The 19,541-nt window shown below is 44.4% G+C and overlaps 2 protein-coding genes across 11 annotated transcripts in view; both read left to right on the top strand.

Moving 5' to 3' along the window:
- NR1H3 (nuclear receptor subfamily 1 group H member 3) overlaps positions 1-14,240 on the top strand; it is a 31,906-nt gene extending 17,666 nt beyond the window's left edge. For all 6 annotated transcript variants that reach the window (XM_062494304.1, XM_062494305.1, XM_062494303.1 and 3 more), the window contains exons 2-9: positions 1,169-1,412; positions 4,233-4,499; positions 8,210-8,418; positions 8,664-8,843; positions 9,276-9,375; positions 10,877-10,990; positions 11,816-11,910; positions 12,291-14,240. In XM_062494304.1, the coding sequence (XP_062350288.1) occupies positions 1,295-1,412; positions 4,233-4,499; positions 8,210-8,418; positions 8,664-8,843; positions 9,276-9,375; positions 10,877-10,990; positions 11,816-11,910; positions 12,291-12,437 (1,230 nt within the window). In that variant the 5' untranslated portion in view covers positions 1,169-1,294 and the 3' untranslated portion in view covers positions 12,438-14,240. The remainder of the gene's footprint in view (positions 1-1,168; positions 1,413-4,232; positions 4,500-8,209; positions 8,419-8,663; positions 8,844-9,275; positions 9,376-10,876; positions 10,991-11,815; positions 11,911-12,290) is intronic.
- A 2,246-nt stretch (positions 14,241-16,486) lies between these two features.
- Positions 16,487-19,541, top strand: part of MADD (MAP kinase activating death domain) — a 69,549-nt gene continuing 66,494 nt past the window's right edge. For all 5 annotated transcript variants that reach the window (XM_062495978.1, XM_062495974.1, XM_062495976.1 and 2 more), the window contains exon 1: positions 16,487-16,564. The gene's annotated coding sequence lies outside the window, so the exon portion shown is untranslated. The remainder of the gene's footprint in view (positions 16,565-19,541) is intronic.

Genomic DNA, 19,541 nt, shown 5'->3' with positions numbered 1-19,541 from the left:
AAGTTGTGTGGTCTGGTCCAAATATCCAGGAGGAAAGAAGAAGCCTGGGACAGTGGTCCTCTGCCTCTTCATTGTCAGCACTCCAGTGTGTGAGGCATGTCACTGCTTGCCTGATGCTCTTGTATGGGCTTGTCTGATGCTCAATCTGGGCTGCTTCAGAGCTTTCTTTTACCTCCTGTCTTTCAGGGACTGATAGGCTTCCAGTCCTGAGCTCAATCACTCAGACCTGGTACAGGCCTTTCATGCAGTCGCTTTTTAAATCAGTTAATCTCTTTAGCTTGCATTGGTAAATCACTGAGTTAAGATCAACTGACCTTCAATCAGCTTAGGGGTGTTTACATTAGCAATTTGCATCAGTTTCACTGAATCTGTGTGGTCAAATGAGTAGAGTCCTTTTCTGTGCTAGTGGGCCTTTTTGGAAAAAGTGGTTGCATTTGCTTTCCAGTTTCAGATTCTGTAGTGGAGCCAGGGCTATTTAATGAAGTTGCTTTCCAGTATGGTTTCTAGGTTACAAAAAAAACCCTCAGAAGGTTGGTGGTGAATCCATTTCTGAGAATGGCATCATAGCCATTTCCCATAGGGAGGATGCTGGCTTTCAATTTCATACTGTAGGTGTGGGAAGGATTTTTCATCCTTATCTTTGATGTATCATCAAGCTTTGTCAAAGTCTTTGACTACCGATAGTAAAAGGGAAATTAGATCTTTAGTAGTGTGCTAAATAATTGTATGAAAAATCTCTTTTCCGGTTTTCTATATGCTCTGCAATACATGCACCAAAATTCAGAGCAGCTGGCAGCACTGAGCTGTTTGTTACTGGAAGCTTTAACAAAGGCCACTGGTTATAATGCCAGGAATTTCCCTCTTACACACTTGGAGAGATCAGGGATGAAGTGCACTGGTAGTGTTAGCAGTAATGAAGACTTGTCTTGCTTTGATAAGTCTGTTGGCAATGAAAGAATAGTTTTGCACCTGGATATGCTAGTATTGTACCTTTTACCACAGTTTGTTGAAATATTGTGTTTCAGTAGTATAAACATTGATAAAACAAAGCTAATTACAGAAACAAAATCTCAAAGTTTGCTTGTAATACAGCTTGTAATAGATGTTGGAAGTTAATAGTCTCAGTAGTTGAACTCTTGCCTCTTTTGCATGTTTGTTTCTTCCACAGGTACTTCCTGACTTTGAGTAGAAGAGAGAAACTAAGGACTTTGAAGATAGATGCCTGTGGCCCCTTGCTTGGCAGAAACAATGCTGCAGCGATGAGGTTATAGTGTATCCTTCCTGTGTGGCCTCCATGGGTCCCACTCAACTCGGCACACAGGATCATGGGAAGAGGGTGCCAAGTGTATTTGAGATGGAGGAGGAAGGGCTTCCGCTCTTCCCTGGCTCAGAGAACCCCCCTGAGCATGCAGGTATGCAAAAATTCTCACTAAATCCATGCAAGATAAAGGCTATCCATTCTTTCAGCTGCAAGTAGAATTGATATTTGGCAAAATTTTAGGTAAAGTTCTACTGTGCTTGAGGCACTCAAGAGATGATGTCTAAGAATAGAGTCAGTTATTCATAGCTGAAGACTCAGTTCATCTAAGTGATAAATGTGTTGAATATTTTGCTTGTTTGACCTTCTAGAGGCTAGGTCCGTGGCAGTAAGATAAATAATTTTTTTAGCCTTATCAGAAACTGCTGAACAATAAAGCTTTACTACAGGTGACAATTCAACAAGGGTAGGTGGTGCAAAGAGATGATAGGGTTTTGCAGATTCACGCAATGGGAAGACAGTAGGAGTTTCTCCATGTATTTCTTACATTAACTGAGGGTGAAGAGTATCAGACATAAAACTGAGATTCTGTAGTTAAAGCTGTTGCTTATGGCCACAGTCCTATACTTTCAAACTGTAAGAAGACAGTATAACATCTCTGACAGGTAACAGGGAAAAAAGGAAAGAATAAGTGCATAGGGTCATCATGACCCTAGTGAAAATATGACAAATTAATGTATTTGCTCAGCAGTGAGGCAATGGGCAATCTCGATACAAAACAAAGAGATAATCTGAATGTTGAATGAGGACTCAGTAGAGTAGAAACAAAGAGAGTAGTTGAAAGGTGGTATGAGACTACCCAATTAAAGCCCTTAAGAGGGGTTTGAGGACTTGAAAAGAAAGCTATTGATAGGCTGTTTCCTTATGAAAATGTAAGGAGAAAAGACACAAAATGTGGAAAATATTTATTTAATAGGGTATCTACCAAGGAAGGAGAACCCTAATGAGAGCTGAAGGTTCAGAGGTGGCATTCATGCTTTCTTTATACATCTTACATTATTTCTGTGTTATCTTTGACAACAGAAAATAACAATAATCATCTATGTAACTGAAATGCTTCATGCTCAGAGGTGGAAAATAATTTGTATAGATCAAAGAATAAGCCTATCTGTTTCAGTAAAGCAGTCATAGCAAAGGTATTAAGAGAATAAATAAGAGGTTTATGTAATGTCTTAAAGACAGCTAGGAAGTCCAAAAGATGGACAAATTTGTCTGTGGAAGTCATTGGATTACTCTGCTGTTCCTCAGAAGCATATGAACATCACTCAAGGCTTCAGCAAAGTTGTTATACCAGTTAGTTTTCCATTACGTTTGTTTATAATAAGTAATCTGAAATAACTGTAGCATTGCATAATTTTTACTTGGTAATATATTGTGTGAAGAGAAATACAGTGGAACAAGAGAGGAGATCATCAGTAATTTAACCTTTATGATGACATTTTCTTGCTGTCCAATCTGCAATGAGAAGTACAGGCCAAAATGAGCGACCCCCAGGCCTCCATAAAGTCAGTGGGATTGAAAATTAGCACCAAGATACTTATGGCTGAAAACTTGTATTGAGGAGCACAAATAATATCTGAGACTGACCTAAAACTGGTTAGCATTTCAGGAACTTGAGCAGAGTAGTAAATGTAAACACAAGTAAGGCTAGAAGTAGTGGAACAGTAAGTACAAAAATGAGACATGCAACTGTAATCCTGATGTGGATCAAGAAATGCATTAGCCTTGTTCTTCAAACTAAGCATTAACTCCCGTGTAAAGGCTTTCCAGGCATATCTAAACAAAATAGAGAGATTTATCAAGACATGCTGATTGTAATCTTCATAATAGCTGCCACAGAAGAATCTATAATATCTGACATACAGAAAAATGCCAGCACTATGAGCTGTGTAGAATATCAGGTGTTAACATAGCTAGAATTAAATGGATGGAAAGGAGAGAGGGTGAATAGGGTGGGAATGAACATATAATAGTGTCAAGCGTTTGACTGGAGTGCATAAGGTAAGATGTGTTGGAGCAGAGCAGAGGTGTTTTCAAAATGCAGAGCCACTGATAAGATTAAAATCTGTCCGAATGATGTAGGAAGAACTGGAAGCTGCTGCCCAAGACCATCTGAAATGTGAAGCAGTAGTGAAGGCCCCATGTTTGAATAGAACAACAAGCTTTAGTAAACAGTCACTATGAGAATGTTTCAGGAGTGGGGAGCACTCTTCTAGAAGAGGAAATGATGGCTTTGACATTCCAAAGGTTCACAGAGCTTGTGAAGTGTACTGCTGAGTTAGCTTATTGCTGCTAACTCCACAAGCTGCTGTCTTCTGTCTTGACAGTTTCCCCAAGTGTTCCAGTTACAAGGATTGTCTGCTCAGTCTGGTTTTTGTATGGTCACAGTTTCAGCACTGGCTTTCTGTCACTATTGAATTGAGGAAACATTTTTCCTTATTCTTGTACATATGTATGGCAGAGAATAGAAGTAAGAGAACTAGAGGTGAATTCTCAAGAAATTTACTTTCTGCACAATCTTAGATTTCAACTGAACTTTTTTTGTATGTCTTTCTCACATTGGTTACTTAACTGTAATTGGAAAGTGCAGAAGAGCACTTGGCCTGACCACATTTTGTCTCTTTCACTCCATTTTGGAGGGGAACAAGTGTGTGGCTATGTTTGTTTACGTAGTTGAGGTGAAACCTTGTGGATTGTGTCAGTGAGTTTGTTGCAGAAGACTTGCTTGCCCAGAAGGGGTGTGTGTGAAAAGGGAGACTTGATCTTTTCATCCGTATGCTTGGGAAATAGTGGGTTTGGGTGAGGACGTTGTTTGTCAGGAATGGGGCAGTCAGCTGCAGACATCACATTTCCTTCGCGTCCGTGAGTTTTCTTGTCTCTTATTTTCCTTCCTCGCTATCGTTCGTCTCGGTAGAAAATCCCCCCTTGAAGCGGAAGAAGGGCCCAGCCCCGAAGATGCTGGGAAATGAAGTGTGCAGCGTGTGTGGGGACAAGGCCTCCGGCTTCCACTACAACGTGCTGAGCTGCGAAGGCTGCAAGGGCTTCTTCCGCCGCAGCGTCATCAAGGGCGCGCAGTACGTGTGCAAGAACGGCGGCAAGTGCGAGATGGACATGTACATGCGCCGCAAGTGCCAGGAGTGCCGGCTGCGCAAGTGCCAGGAGGCCGGCATGCGCGAGCAGTGTGAGCGCGGGCGCTGGGCGCCGGGGGTTGGCCTGGGACGCTGGGACACGAGGGCTCTGGGGACGATGGCTGCGAGGCAGGGGGCCGTGCGAGCGCTCGGGTTGGGGGAATGTGGAAGCCGTGCAGGCTGGACGTTGGAATGTGCGTGGGAAGTCAGAGAGCTCAGCAAGGATTGTGTGGGGAGGTGAGGCTGTTAGTGAAACACCACTGGTGTGCTGAGAACTCAGCCCTGCTTGTTCCTTTTAAGAACCTGTGGAATATATCAGCAGAGGAAAGACTCACATGTTCATCAGGGTGCTGTAAAGTGTATCACTAACATCAGGCTTGTGACCAGGACTGTAACACTGGTCACTGCGCTTCTTGAACAGCAGGCACTTTACTTCCTACTGTGAGCTTGCAAAATAGGTCAAGGGCAGCACCACAGTATTGCAGCTGTGTTTGTGCATGAGCTGATCTCATTGCTCCTTTTAGTGATCTCTGCTGTTTTTTTCATGTAAGACATAAGCCATACGTTTCTGAATATCCACCAGTATTTCTACTTGCATATCAGGAGCAGCCCTCCTTGGCCAAGGTATCCAGGTTTCATCTCTTTGCTCGTCAGAACTGACTGAATGAATGTTCAATTAATGTTAGATATGTCTGAAGTCGTCTTTTCTGACATCCAGCACCCAGAACAGCTAGGAGCAGCGGGTGTTTCAGAAATATAACTGCAAAAATTAAGTCCTGCTGAGCTAGGAGACACGCTGTTCAGTTTTCCAGCATGAAACAGCACATCAGTATCTTTGTCTCATTAGTTTGTATCAGCATTACGTGTGCTGTCTTTACCCCATTGCCCTGTTCCCAAGAGCTACAAAACAGATGCATTTGAAAAGCAATGCAGTAAGACCACTTGTTCACTTTGCTTCTCTTTTGTTGCAGGTAGATACAAAGAGCCTCAGTATGTTTCTGCATGTAGTCATTGTTTTGTGTTGAAGACAGCTCAGGAAAATTAGGTCAAAAGGAATCTTGGTGTTATTATCAAGAGCTTGGCAATTCTTGTAGACAATGTAATCCCCACTGCAAATTTGCCTTGTTAGTTTTGACAGAAACTGAGGGCTTTTTCCTCCAGCTGTTTCACTTGGAAGGTCATTCCAGAACTTCCCCCCTGGTAATTGCTGGAAACATTCTTCTAATTCCCAGACTGAAGTTATTCATGGCCAGTTTATTGTTCTTCAGCCAGTGTGAGCCATGAGGTTAAATAATTCCTTCCTGACAAACCAAGTAAGTTAGATTGCTTTGAATTTAGCATGGTGTAGGAGCTTACACATAGGCAGTTTAAGAGTTCTTAATAGCCAAGTAACATGTTACCAGATAAAATTTTTTTTGTGCATCAGAGTCCCAAGATGAGGGACTGTAATCACTTGGATCAATCACTTCCCTCCTTAAACTGACACTGTAAGTAGCATTCTCTCGTCTTAGAGATCCCCCTTATTTTGGTAATTGTACTGAATGCCTTTGCTGTTAGAATTGTAAATTTTGTGCATGGTGCATGTATCTGTGCACACCTTCTCCCCATTGGAAGTCAGGGATAAAGGTTACTCTCAGCTTGAGAGAGAGCTTGAGAACATAACTGTGTTATGTCCTACGTCTATCCTTGCAATCCCAAGAATCCTATCTTATAGTAGGTCTTCAGTTATTTTCTTTGCTTAACATGATTCTGTTAAGTGCAGTTATATACTTGTTCAGTTATAAGGCCTGCTTTTCTGTGTAGCAGCTATAGTAGCATAGAACCATCAAGGCTGGATGAGATCTTTTAAGGTAATCAAGTCCAAATGTCTACCCAGCAGTACCACTGTAACCCTTAAACCACTAAACTATACCACCAAGCACAGATCCCAGGTGCCCTTTAAACACCTCCAGGGATGGTGACTCCATCACCTCCCAGGGCAACTTGTTCCAATGCATGGCCTAACAAGGAAAATTTTTTTAAATACCTAATCTGAATCTCCCCTGTCTCAGTTTAAAGCCATTTCTTCTTGTCCTCTCACTGTGGGCATGGCAGGAGAGACTAACCCTCACCTCATTACAACCTCCTTTATTTTTCTGTGTTATCTGTACATTTTTGAGAAAGGCCAAATACTCTTTCAGCACTTTTAAAGTCTTGTTTGAAAGGTCAAGCTTTGTTTATTTTTGTTATTTATCTTTGTTTCTGAAGATACAGAGTTGTTGGGTTTTTTCCAATCAGTTCCTTTTCTGCTTCACTTCCCTCCAGAGTGTCCATCACAGCCCACAGCCTGGTGCTGTCAACAGCCTTGCTGAGGGTGCCCTCAGTCCCACTGCCCATCACTGACAAAGGTGTTCAACAGCACTGGTCCCAGTACCAACCTCTGGTCTCTACCTGGGCATGGAGCCATGGGCCACAACTCCTTGAGTGTGACCATCCTGCCAATCTCTTGTCCTCCAAGTGATCTACCTGTCAAATCCATGCTATTCCAATTTAGAGACAAGGATGCATCGCTGCTTGGAGGAGGCAATCCTTGAATATTAACCAGCTTTCTTGGGCCCCTCTTCCCCCCAGCACTTTATCTGATAGTATTCTACTGAGCAGATCCCTGAAGAGGCCAGTCTGCTCTCCTGAAGTCCAGGCCAGTGAACTTGCTTTGCACCCTCTCTCTCTGATGCCAGTATGATCACAGCCCTGTAGGTGTGTGCATGTCTCTTAACTCCTCTTATTTATTCCTTATGCTATGTGTATTTGCATAGGGGCATTTAAATTGGGCTCCTGATGAACCTGACTTACTGGATGGAGTGGCAGAAATTCCACTGTGCTGCTCCTCAGGTGCTGACCTGCATACCCTCTCCAGGCTCTGGGCATCTCTTGCTGGTCCTGGCATCAAACTGGACTGGGAGAGGAGAGGGATGGCTTAAGGTTCCCGTCCCTAGGTGGCTTTAGTTTAAATCCCTCTTCAATGCTTGGCAAGCCTATGAGAGAAGTTGTGCTTCCATTTCTCTGACACAGGGACCCTATCAGCCCTCAGTAGAGCAGATGCCTTCAAGTTGTTCTGTTCCTTATAGCGTTACATCCAAATAACATCTCCCCTTTGACTTGACAACTGAAAGAGACTTGTAACCCTATTCCTGAAGGACCTGCAGTTGGTCCTCAGTACACTTATGCAAAGTTACTCTTCCATTATTCATCTAGGGATATGTTACTGCTCTAGAATTTGCTGCAGATGGCCTGTACAGCAAATTATCCTTCCACTCTCAAACTCTACCCAGGACTAAGTCTGACCTTTGAAGAGGGTGAGATGACACAAGCTGTTAAATTAACAATATTGAGGAAAGACATAGCAGTAGGATAATATAAAATAAGGTAGACATGCCATGGTGTATGAAGGGAGCACCAGTTGTAACATGACATTTTAGGGAATTGCTTTGTGGGCAATGTCACTGTGGTTTTTCTGAGATCTGCAGGGCATCATGAGGGGAGCTTCTGCCTTTTGTGAACACTCTATGTGACAGTATGGTTAGAAGAAAGGCAATGGAACAATTTAAAGTAGGGAATAGAGGGAGAAACAAACAAGTACCATCGTCAGCTGTGTTGTGTACACTCTGCTATGCCCGGTACAGGCAGCTGTGATCTCTGCCTCTCCATCCACAGCACATTACCCTGTGTTTAGTGGGGTTTCCATTGTCTTCCTATGATTGTTCATGAGCTATTCCTGCTTTAGATGTTCTGTCTGAGGAACAGATCCGACTGAAGAAACTGAAGAAGCAGGAAGACGATCAGGCTCGGACAGTTGTGGTGCGTCCAAACCCTCCAAATCCACCAAGCCCTTCCCACAAACTGACACCAGAACAGCTGAGCATGATAAAAAAGCTCGTGGCTGCTCAGCAGCAGTGCAACCAGCGCTCCTTCACTGACAGGCTCAAAGTGACGGTAAAAAACTCTACCAGAGTTATCAAAATAAGAAAAAGTAAAGTTTGGGGTGTTGCATTTTAGGTAAAATATTGGGGAGAACAGAGTTACTTTAGGCATTGCATCTGTGAGCTAAAGCTCTGTAAAGAACAGCAAAGGGTGATGTTCTGTAGTTGTCATTTTCTTTCCTTGTTTTTTTTTTTTTTTATCTTTCATCTTTGGCTCCATCTTTCACAAATATCTGCTGTCTCTTCCCATTTCTACAGCCATGGCCCCAGATTCCTGATCCAAATAACCGCGAAGCAAGGCAGCAGCGTTTTGCACACTTCACAGAACTTGCAATTATCTCAGTGCAAGAGATTGTGGACTTTGCCAAGCAATTACCTGGCTTCCTGGAGCTTACCAGGGAAGATCAGATCGCTTTACTGAAGACATCTACCATAGAGGTGAGAGTTTGACTCCACCCTAATACATAGTACCAAAGATGAAAGAATTTGGAGTTACCCACCTAGAGAACTAGTTCTTTTCCTTTTTTGAGGAGGGCAGACTGAAGGACCTCATCTGTGGGACCATTACTGCAGTGTGAGGTTATATTGGCAAGATGCCTGGTTATATACTGCAGTGCCTGGTTATACAGGAAGGGAATGAGGCAAGTGCCTTGGTAATGGTAAGCAGGAATTTCCCGTTTCCCAGAAGCAGACACCACAAAGGATGGCAGTAGACTTTACCTTGGCAATTTTAAGCACTCTCAGAGAAACTGGAGTGGTTTTGTTTGTTTGTTTGTTTGTTTTCAAAGATGATTCAATAGTCAGCAAGTTATTGATGTTGTAACATTTCTTCCTGCTTTCAAATCAAGTATATCTTGTTTCTGGCTTCAGGTGATGCTGTTGGAGACCTCTCGGCGCTACAATCCAGAGATTGAGAGCATCACCTTTCTAAAGGATTTGAGCTATAATCGGGATGACTTCGCCAAAGCAGGTGGTGCATTAGACAGGTGTTTCTTCTTCCCTGGTGTCTTGTGTTCTTACATATTTTCCTTTTTAATGTGGGCAGCTGGAAGTAATTTGTGGTGAGAGGTTTAGAACAGGACCAAACTAATAGCTCCACTAACCCTTTTTTTTTTGCTTTTAATGTATGGTGCCAGCTCAGTTCATGCATTTTTCCAGGTGTCAATTTGCTTGAGAAAATCTGGACTCTTAAAGCGTGAAAATATTGGTGCAAGTGTTCACCTAGGACTAGCAGTTGGTGTGAAATTCCTGGCTTGTAGAGATGTGTTGTGGTGGTGGAGCTGTATCAGATCATACCAATCAAAACCAGTCTTCTCTCCTTTGCAAGTGTATCACTTGCTAATTTGGATGGACGCTTGGTGTGATGACATTACTGTGATTACATTTCAGTTGATAGGAAGTCTGTACTGTGCACTGAGGATCCCCAGAGACTGCTTTAGACATTTTATCATCCTATATGGTAGCCTGTGGTGTTGTGATCTCTGAAGTATATTTTTCTAGGAGCTATAAGTGTCTGTAATTTCAGATGAAGTAACAGGAAATGTGTTATCTTCAGCATTTCTAGAAACAAGACTTTAGCTGTGTTTCAGCTGATTTTAAAATTTTATTCCTTGAGTAGCTATTTAACCATTTATACTTGAGATGGCTTTTATATGCAACTTTTCTTTATGACACTTTTTCTGGGAGCATTTTTTTCAGGTTATTAGAAAGGCCAAAAGCAGGGAGCCAGAAAGATTCCCCCCATTTTGTTCTTCCTTCTCTGATGCAGTTGTAATGCAGGAAATTAGAAACTGGGATGCTATTTTGGAGGAAAGACCTGAAGTTTTCAGTGTGATTACATGGCACAAAGAGACCTGATTTGACAATGGTATCTGTTATGGCAATAAATATCAGTGCAATTCTGTCTGACTGCATTTATCAAATGAGGTGATTGGAAGCCTAGATCAGGCTCTGTCTCAGGTCTCCCAGTTCTCTGAGCTGAAGGAAATGGCATAGTTCAGAGTTCTTGGAACCAGATATTTTCAGCTCATACGTACTTCACATGAACCTCAAGTGTGGAATTAAACCTTTCTTTGAAAGTGTGAAGGCTACTGGGTGCGAAGGTGTTAATGCATAAATGTTGTACTTGTGACCTTCTGATGATGTTTTGATGGACTTACCTGGTAGCTGGTGTGTTCCTTTAGCTGTTACCCAGTAATGTGCTGTGGGGTATTTAAGGCTTTAGGAAAACCCAGAAAAAGTGTCATGTTGCAGTTAGAACCTGACTCCTCAGCTGCTGTTGTTGGTACTCACCAGTAGTGGATGTAAAATGGATGTATTCACTGGAGCATAATGTAAGGGTTGTTCTGTGCCTGTCTGTCCTCCCCACTCCCTGGTGTATGGCAGTGGATTTCTGGCAGTTTTTTCCATGAAAGGGAGGGGTAGAGAGACAGTTGTTCCTGACTCACCTTGTGCTCTTCTGTTTGTTGCAGGTCTGCAGTTTGAGTTCATTAACCCCATCTTTGAGTTCTCAAAGGGAATGAATGAGCTACAGCTTAATGATGCTGAATATGCACTTTTAATTGCCATCAACATTTTCTCTGCAGGTAAGAAGCCAGGAAGATCTGAAGAGCTGCAGCAGTGAGTCAGAGGGCAAAGGATGTAGAGTAGAGTGAAGCGATGTTACAAGCAGAAAAGGAGTAATCAAGCATATATAGAGTCTAGTGATAAAGGGAGCATATTAGTCATTATATTCTGAATTTTCTACTGCTGTCCAAAGGAAATTGAATTCCTCACTGCAGAAAAGCCAGCCAGTATTTATCTTCTTCACTTAGAAATCGCTATTTTATTGCCCCTTAATGTCCTTGGCACCTCTGTGGTGTGATTCTGGTCCCACAACGTGAGTGACATCTAGTGGGCAAGCAAACAAAACAAACGTACTCCGGACAAGAGGCAGTATTGCTCCGGGCCAGGACAGGGCTTTGCCAAGAAGCCACCTCTACTCTTCTGTGTCGTGGCCTGATTAATGACTGCTTTTCTTTGTTCCTGTTTTCTAACTGGCTCGACTACTGGAGAGACTTTCCCATTTGCTCTCGAATAGGCAGCTTTGCATTTTTTATGGGACAGCAATGTAAGACCAAGCAACACTGTATAAATGTGTTTGGTCTCTCTAAGCTCCCACCTCTATTGGAGTCGGATTGGACTCCCTGTGTGCAGTAGACATCACTGAGAAAGAACAGTTGCAGGCCACTGACAGAGCTGCCACAGTGTCATGGATATATCTCCCAGCTGTGCTGGGTGAGTGTGAGATGAAGTTTTGGGAAGACACCATAGGAGGAAGTGGGGTTAGACAGAGATGTTAAATCCAGTGAAGCTGCCAATGGCAATCTGCTTACGTCTAATCTCCTTGCTTCTAACCTGCTTTTTGTCAGACCGACCGAATGTGCAGGACCAGTCCCTGGTGGAGAGGCTGCAACACACCTATGTGGAAGCGCTTCATTCTTACATTTGCATCAACAGACCAAATGTAAGTGCCTGACCAGAGCACCTCCAGTGTGATGCAAATGGATTTTGTGTTCATGCAGTACTGTCCGTAACAGGTCTCTTGCTGCCTGTACTGTCATTCTTGTCCCTTCTGGGCTCTTTAATAAAAGCTGTAAATGCAGGGTTTGTGAGCTGTTGCAATCTGCTATCCTGTATCATGTTCCATAGTTTTGCCAGCATGGAAAGTCTGGAGTTCTGGGACATGATGTACTACTTGTGTAGTAGTCACACTGCATCCTCCTGGAGAATGCTGGGTCTAGAGGAAGTAAGGATTGTGATTACAGTATATCATCGGTTGTTGTTTTTTTTTAAAAAACGAAGTTTTAGGTGAATTTACGAACAGCTGTCTGTTTGCCCCTGCAGGACCGCTTGATGTTCCCACGGATGTTAATGAAGCTGGTCAGTCTTCGGACACTGAGCAGTGTCCACTCTGAACAGGTGTTTGCCCTTCGGCTGCAGGACAAGAAACTCCCACCCCTGCTCTCAGAAATCTGGGATGTGCATGAGTGACTGCATGCTCCCAGGGCGCTGACATGCTGACATAATGCCATCTCCCAGCCTTTGCTAACGAGAAGCCAGCCTCCCCTCTCCAAAGCACTGGACCCTGGGCTGGGCATACAGGGAGTGATTAGCCTGAGGTTTCAGTGTTGTCATGAGACTATGCAGGAGGCAGCTGGGGTAGATCAGATGGAGGGGTTGATTTTGATGTAGTGCCCATACCCCAAAGGAATAACGTGAAACATTGAAAAATGGTAGAAATGAAGACCTTTCCCCCTGCCCCTCAACTTCTGTTTCTTTCAGAGTCTTTCTCTTCTCTAAGCATATGCTGAGGGTTTGCCCATTGATCCTCTTCTCAATGATTATGAAAATGAATTTGCTGGAACTTGCCAAAAGCTCTCTGTTGAGAGTAACCCAGCTCAAAAGGCTTCTTCAGGGTGCCCAGTATACCTGGATCTGAGGAGCTCAGGGAAGTCAGTGTGGATGTTCTGGGGGTTTCACTGGGTTTCTTATAAATAAAATCTCTTGAATGTGCTGCCCTTTACAATGATTCCAAGAGAAGTAGCTTTTATTTCATTATTATGAGACTTCATCTCTAGAGCTGCCCTTTATTCTGGCCCTTCTTTGGAAAAAGGATTCCTGTAATGTGTAGTGCCCTTTGTCTAACAAGGAGGTCCTCTGGGTAGGGAACATTGTGTGTCAAAAAGATGTCAGGCATAAAGTAGTGGATTTTTTGTAATGTAATGCATCACGGTTTTATCTCATGGTGGTTCTCAGACAGCTCAATTTACCTTTGATATGCTAACAGCTGGACTTTAGTTCAAAACAAATCAAGGTGTAGATTTTTATCTTTAGGGGTGGAATAGAAGAAAGTTAGGTGGGTAGGCACAGTACCTAGGTAAGGTGGGTGTGGTGGAAAGATCTCAAAAAGTTCCAAAAATCTGGAGCATGTGGTATGTGTTCCAAGGTGGGTGTGAAGACGTATTGATCAAGGAGAGGACACACTGCATTTAGTGAAATATGTGGGCATTGCATAGGCTATGGACTGTACAACTCTCAGATCACGGGCTGCAGGAATATTGGATGTAATCAGGTCCACTTGCATCGTCTTCCTTTTGCCAAAGTCTTTCCAAGGTACTTGCTCAAGGTTTCAGTGATGATCACGGGATATGGATGTCCCTCCTGTATGAGGAGTGCCAACTGCTTCAGGACAACACTTGGGTCTGGTATCCTTTTTCACCTTGGGCATTTGAGATCCACACTGGATTTGTGGCCCAAGTTTTAAGTATCTGCATCTATAAGTATTCTAGGATTTACAGCAATATTTTGTCTGACAAAAGAGAAATATACTGTTATAAAACATGTTCCTTATTTTCCAAGAAAAAACATCTTATGGCTGATCTCAGAGATGTAACCTTAAGTATCCTGGTAGCTTCGTCTCATGAATCTTCTCTGTCATAGGGGTCTATGTTTGCTTGCCCAGTGAGCATCCCAAGAGCATAGGTTCACATGGCTCAGTTTTTTTTTTTTTGTCTGTCTGTTTTTTGTTTGTTTGTTGTTTTTTTTGGCTGTGTATCTGAGCGCTATGCCCGTGGTGAGGGTATTGTGTCCATTTTGCACTTGAGGTTGGTCCCCTGCCACTGGCCTTCACTCTGCACCTTTGTAAAGCACTTGTAACAATCTGTAAAATAATCTGTTGTTTTTTATAACTCATTGCAATTGCAAAAATTCTTGTTTAAATCTGTATTTTTAACTAATCTGTTTGAGAAATGTTAATGTTTATATAAAAGAATAAAGCCTAATACAGGATTTTGACATTCTCTGATGTGCTGTCATGAGACTGGAGGAGGGTGGAGTAAGTTCTTGTTGTAACAAGCTCAAAGCTGATAAGAAATTGAGTACATGTGTTGGGGAGAAGCAAGAAGTGGTGAGAAAAAAGTAGAATGCAACCCCAGGCCGTTTCTTTTGGCCTTTTTAATGAGATTTGTAGCTTGGTATGTGCCTTGCTGTGTGCCAGAGCTGGCAAATAGCCTCACCTCGATTTGTGCAGCTGCATTCAGAATGTAACCCTTTTGCTGCATGTGCTCTACTCCATATTCTGCATTTTGTGACTCACCAAAATTCAATGAGGAGTCCAGTGTGCCCCAGCTGTCAAGTGGATTTCAGTAGGGCCTTACCTGACCTGATATGCTGCTCATTTCTGATGCATTCATAGGCAGAACAGCAGGAATAGTTGAATTTGTGCATTACCTCAAAGGGAGAAGCGGGATGGGGAAAGCAGAGAGCTGTCCATCATCAGCTGCTTCCCAAGTGCTTAATGATCCCCTGCCCCAATGGGAAATGAAAGCAATGGTCAGTTTAACAAGGTTCCACACCACAGGCTATTCTGCTGAAGCCTCTGTGTTACTCTGGAGTATAAAACTGGAATCTACTGAACGAGAGGAAGAAGGAATATGAGTAGGTCTATAGGAGACTGGAGCAGGGTATGAGAGGGCGAGTAATGAGCAGAGTTCAAGAGCTCATCAGTGCTGGGCAGATTAGAGGGTGGCTACTGTCAACAGAACTGCAGTTTAACTTCCAGCTTTATATTCTTTGGGCTCCATCTCCTTAATTTGAAGAGAAAAACTGCATGTGAATCTGAGGGATTCTCAAGGTACAATCTCTTAACATTGCTGTGGATGGCAGCGGTGAAAACAGTGATTGTTTTCACCCTTTGGTGATCCCTTTGGTCAGTTGGTGTCACCTGTTCTGGCTGTGTCTCCTCTCAACCTCCCATGCACCCCCAGTCCCCTCACCACTGTGGCAGTATGAAAAGCAGAAAAGACCTCAACTTCTCTGTGTTAACTCTGCTCAGCAATAATAAAAATATCTCATTGTCATCACTGTATTCAGCACAAATCCAGAACATAGCCCCATACTAGCCACTGTGAAGACAATTAACTCCAGCAGCACACTCTGCATCCCTTTTCATTCTCATGTAGTCAAATATAATCTCCTTGTTTATATCTTCATGTTCCCACTTTTTTTGAAAGTGCAAATCAGTACAGAACCATTTTTTGTCTTTTAGAAGGTTGCCAAGTTAGCCCATGGAGCTCAAGTAAGCAGGTGTGGAGGAAGAACTGTCAATGAGATTGGTGATCCTTTGTACTTTTATGTTCACAAAATGCTATCTAGGCCTGAGATTCAGTCCTGCTGCTCTAAGTCTCTATACCTGATCTATTTCAAATGAATTTTGCTGATTTGGCTGCTGGAGAAATCCTGGGGTGCTTGAATTACAATCCTGGGAGGTGTTCCTGGTTGGCTGTACCCTTATTCAGTTGCTCGTGATGCACTCAGATCAATGGGGAGGGAGGAAAGGTATTTCTGAAAACCCAATTCCTCTATAAGATGGGCAAAGTATAGATTAAGAACATCAAAGTGTTCCTCCACTTTGCACTCCATATGTATAAAAATTGTGGGTTACTTGTGGTGCTTTTGGCTGCATTTTGGGTTTATTTTGGTAGTTTCGGTTTTGTTAATAAATTGATTTTTTTTATTCAGCGTACTGGTTTTTAGAAGCTTGGAAGGAATTTTAAAAAGCTGTATCTAAAGCTTTTAATAACCACATTCTCTTGTAATCTTATGAAGCTCCTAGCAAGTATGTAACTCAATACAGAGGGTGAAAGTACGTGGCACTGTGTCTCCTTGCTGCGAGGCAGCTTGTCCTTGTCCGTGTGGAGCCAAGCTCTGAAAGCACCAACTCGACGCTTCCAGCGGCTGAAGTGTTCCTGCTTCTCTCAACGCAGCCTCGTCAGGAGAACTGTTTCTCTCCATGCTCTGCCTTCATCCCGCCTCTATCCCCCTCCATCCCCCCTCCATCCCCCCTCCATCCCGCCTCAATCCTGCCTGTCCCTCCGCGGCTGCAGCGCCCCCTGCGGGCGGCGGGCGGAGCGGCTCCCCCCGCCCCGGTTCCGAGTGGTTCGTTCCGCCCGGCCCCGCTGCCCCCGCGCGGGCTGTTGGCGCGCGCCGCCGCCGGCGCTCGATGCGGAACTGGGCGGGCGGCGCAGAGCGGCGGGGCGGCGGCGGCGGCGGCGGCGCAGGTGAGCGGGGCGGCCCGGCCGGGCGGAGCCCAGTGCCCGGTGCCGCGGGCGGCCGGCCGGGTACGTGCACATGTCAAAAGCGGTGCCTGCCTCGCAGACCCTACGTGTGGGTCGGGCTGGGGAGCGCGGAGCGCGGCCGGCGGCGCGGCCGGCGGTGACCTGCGCCCGGACAGCTGGCGGCGGGGCTCCCCGCCCGCCCCGAGCGCTGCCGCAGCGGCCCGGCCGGGCGCGGTGGGGTGATGCTCGGGAGCTGCGAGCCCTTCCGCAAGGTCACTGCCGGCGGCGGGCAGAGATCGTGGCCCGACGCTGCCGGGAGCGGGGCCGGCCGGGCTGGTCTCCATCGTGTCGGGGCGCCGGTGGCGGGCGGGGCCGCGGTGTTCCGCGGTGTTCCGCGGTGTCCCGCCGTGCCCGCGGTGTTCCGCGGTGTTCCGCGGTGTCCCGCCGTGCCCGCGGGGCTCAGCCGGCCGCTGTCGGAGCCGGCCCCGCGCGGCAGCAGCAGCGGCAGCAGCCCCAGCCCCTGCGGGGTCGCTTGCGGGTTTCCAGCCGGGACTGGCCGGCTGTGGGAATAGCGACCGGGGAGGGGGCCCTGCCGGCGGCCGGGGCTGTGGACGCGGGGCCGGCTCCCTCGGTCCCGGCCCGCCCGCGGCTTTTCCTCGCTCCGTGCCGGGTGGAAGCGGGCGGCGTAGCGCAGGAAGGGAGAAGGGCGGCTCAGGGCGGCCAGACCCCTTGGAAAGGGTGAGGTGTGCAGCCGTGTGAAGGGGTTGCTGCGGCGATGTGACTGGAAAGGTGCTTTACTCCTTGGTTTGTAAACAGCAGATCCTGTTACTCCGCAAGACAATAGAACAGGAAATCCACTTTATACTGGGCAATTTCTTATGAAGTCCACTATAAATCAAGAGTATTTTCACCTCCGAAAGGGGTGTCACCACCTTGTTGTGTTGCTCGCTTTTATTGTCAGGTGGAGGAGGGGAAGAAAGCTTGCTCTGTGTCACTGTGTGGAGTCGCGATAAAGAAGTGTTTCGAGAAATAAGCTTTGAAAAAAACCTGATTTAGTTCCCATCTTTCTTCCTTCCCTCTCCCCCTGAACTCCTCCATATACCACACTGTTTTCAGTCATATGCAAAATGACATCCATTATAAATTTGCAGCCCCATGGAGATGGGGCAGGACTGCCATCTGGTAATATGTTGTGCTCTCCCTAGACAAGCCAGCCATTTTCTCTACATCCATTGTGTCTGTGGGTCAGCATCTCTGTTGGTTTGCTCTCAAGTGTCCTTGCTGTGCTCCTTGCACCATTGCTTATCTGCAAAAAGGATGCTACTTTGTAGACACAAGCAAGGGAAGGAAAGATTTATTGTGGTGTCCTGAGGGTCACATAATCAAGCCAAAGTCATCCAAATATAGGTTATTTGGGAAGTGTTTCTGTTTTTGGACATTATACTGCTTGGACCTAGGGAACTGTTTTGGATTGGGCACAAGAAGTACTTGCTGTTTTCAGCACTAATGAAAAGCTGCAATCCTGACACATCCGAGGGAGCACTTCTCATCCAACATAGCAAAAATGCAGTTTTTACAGGATCTAATCTGTCCATCCCTTCACAGCATGTTATGTAACACTGAACTGATAGGTCATTCCAGCTATAAAATACTATTTTTGCCTTACTGTTGTATTGTTAGAAAATGCACAGCTTTTGAACACAATTTAATAGACACTGTAATTAAATGCACACTTGTTAAGTATCTTACTGTGTGTTTAACAAAATGCAAAATCATCAGGAAGTCTCTAGAATGCTTTTGTTTGGAAAGTAGTGTAGCCTTGTCCTCACTAAAACATCTTGTACCTGCCTGTCCAGTGGTGCTGCAGTTGTATCACAAGTCTGGACTCCTGTGTTCTTACCAAATTAACAGGTTTCAAGCTGTAAGCTTCAGAGTCCTACTGCATTGTTTTCCACGTTAATGCTTTTAAGCCAATTCTGATTTTACTGGATGGGCAGGAAAAAAGGAAAACAGTATCCTCACTAAAAGTATGCTGTCTACACAAAATGCATAACATGGCCAAGGCACAGTTCTAGGATGTGTGTTATATGCCAAAGCCGTGAATGATGGTGAACCAAAAGCTGTGTGGAAAGTGACCAAAAAAAAAAAAAAAAACCAAAAAACCCCAAACTCTTCTACTTTAAAGTTTTCATGGAAAAACATAAATATATACTAGAGAGCAAACCTCTTCTTCAACCATGGTACCATTCTGTAACTCTTGAAAGCAGACAGGGTACGTATGTAAGGAATCACAGAATGTGCTGAGTTGGAAGAGACCCACAAGGATGATTGAATCCGACTGCTGGCCCTGCACAGGACCATCCCCAAGAGCTACACCATGTGCCTGAGAGTATTGAGTCCAACTTCTGTCTGTTTTAGAAGGATTTGGGGGTCAGAGGAATAAAAGTTTTGAGGATTTTTAGCAGTAATCCTAGCCAAAGTAGCTTTTTAGGTTTTAGAGCACCAGGACTGATGGTTCAGTAGAAATGGTAGAAGCATCAGTGGATTTCAGGCCTTACTAAAACACTTGTTCGTATCATCTTCCTGAATTAAATTAGTGTTGGCTTTGATTTTATCTGCCTTGTGCTCAGGGGCATAGAGGGTCATAATTCATTAGCTTTTTCCCCTCTCACCTCAAGCCTCATCAAATACTCAGGTTCTGTAAAGACAGAATATACTAGGCATACCTCTATCAAAATGTTCAGTCTAGTCTATTTAATATCTTCTGTGGTGAGCCAGAAAAACCAAATATTTATGAAAATTTTGAGTATTAAATTCGAAAGTCACAAGTACTGCTAAATTCTAAGAGAATAAATTTCTTCAAAGTTTTTTGATTTCTAGCATTCCAGCTAATGGATTTTCTCTGATACACCTTTCCAGATACATTTGTTAGAGGAATGGTTTTCTTTTTTGAGGGGAAAAATTGGTAAAGATTTAGTATGTGAGAGGGGATAACAAATGGTGTAAAATACAGTGTCTTCCCTGTCATTTCACACTGTCA

This window comes from Cinclus cinclus, chromosome 6 (assembly GCF_963662255.1).
Source record: "Cinclus cinclus chromosome 6, bCinCin1.1, whole genome shotgun sequence".
NCBI lineage: Eukaryota > Metazoa > Chordata > Aves > Passeriformes > Cinclidae > Cinclus > Cinclus cinclus.
This window is presented reverse-complemented; position numbering and strand designations above follow the sequence as displayed.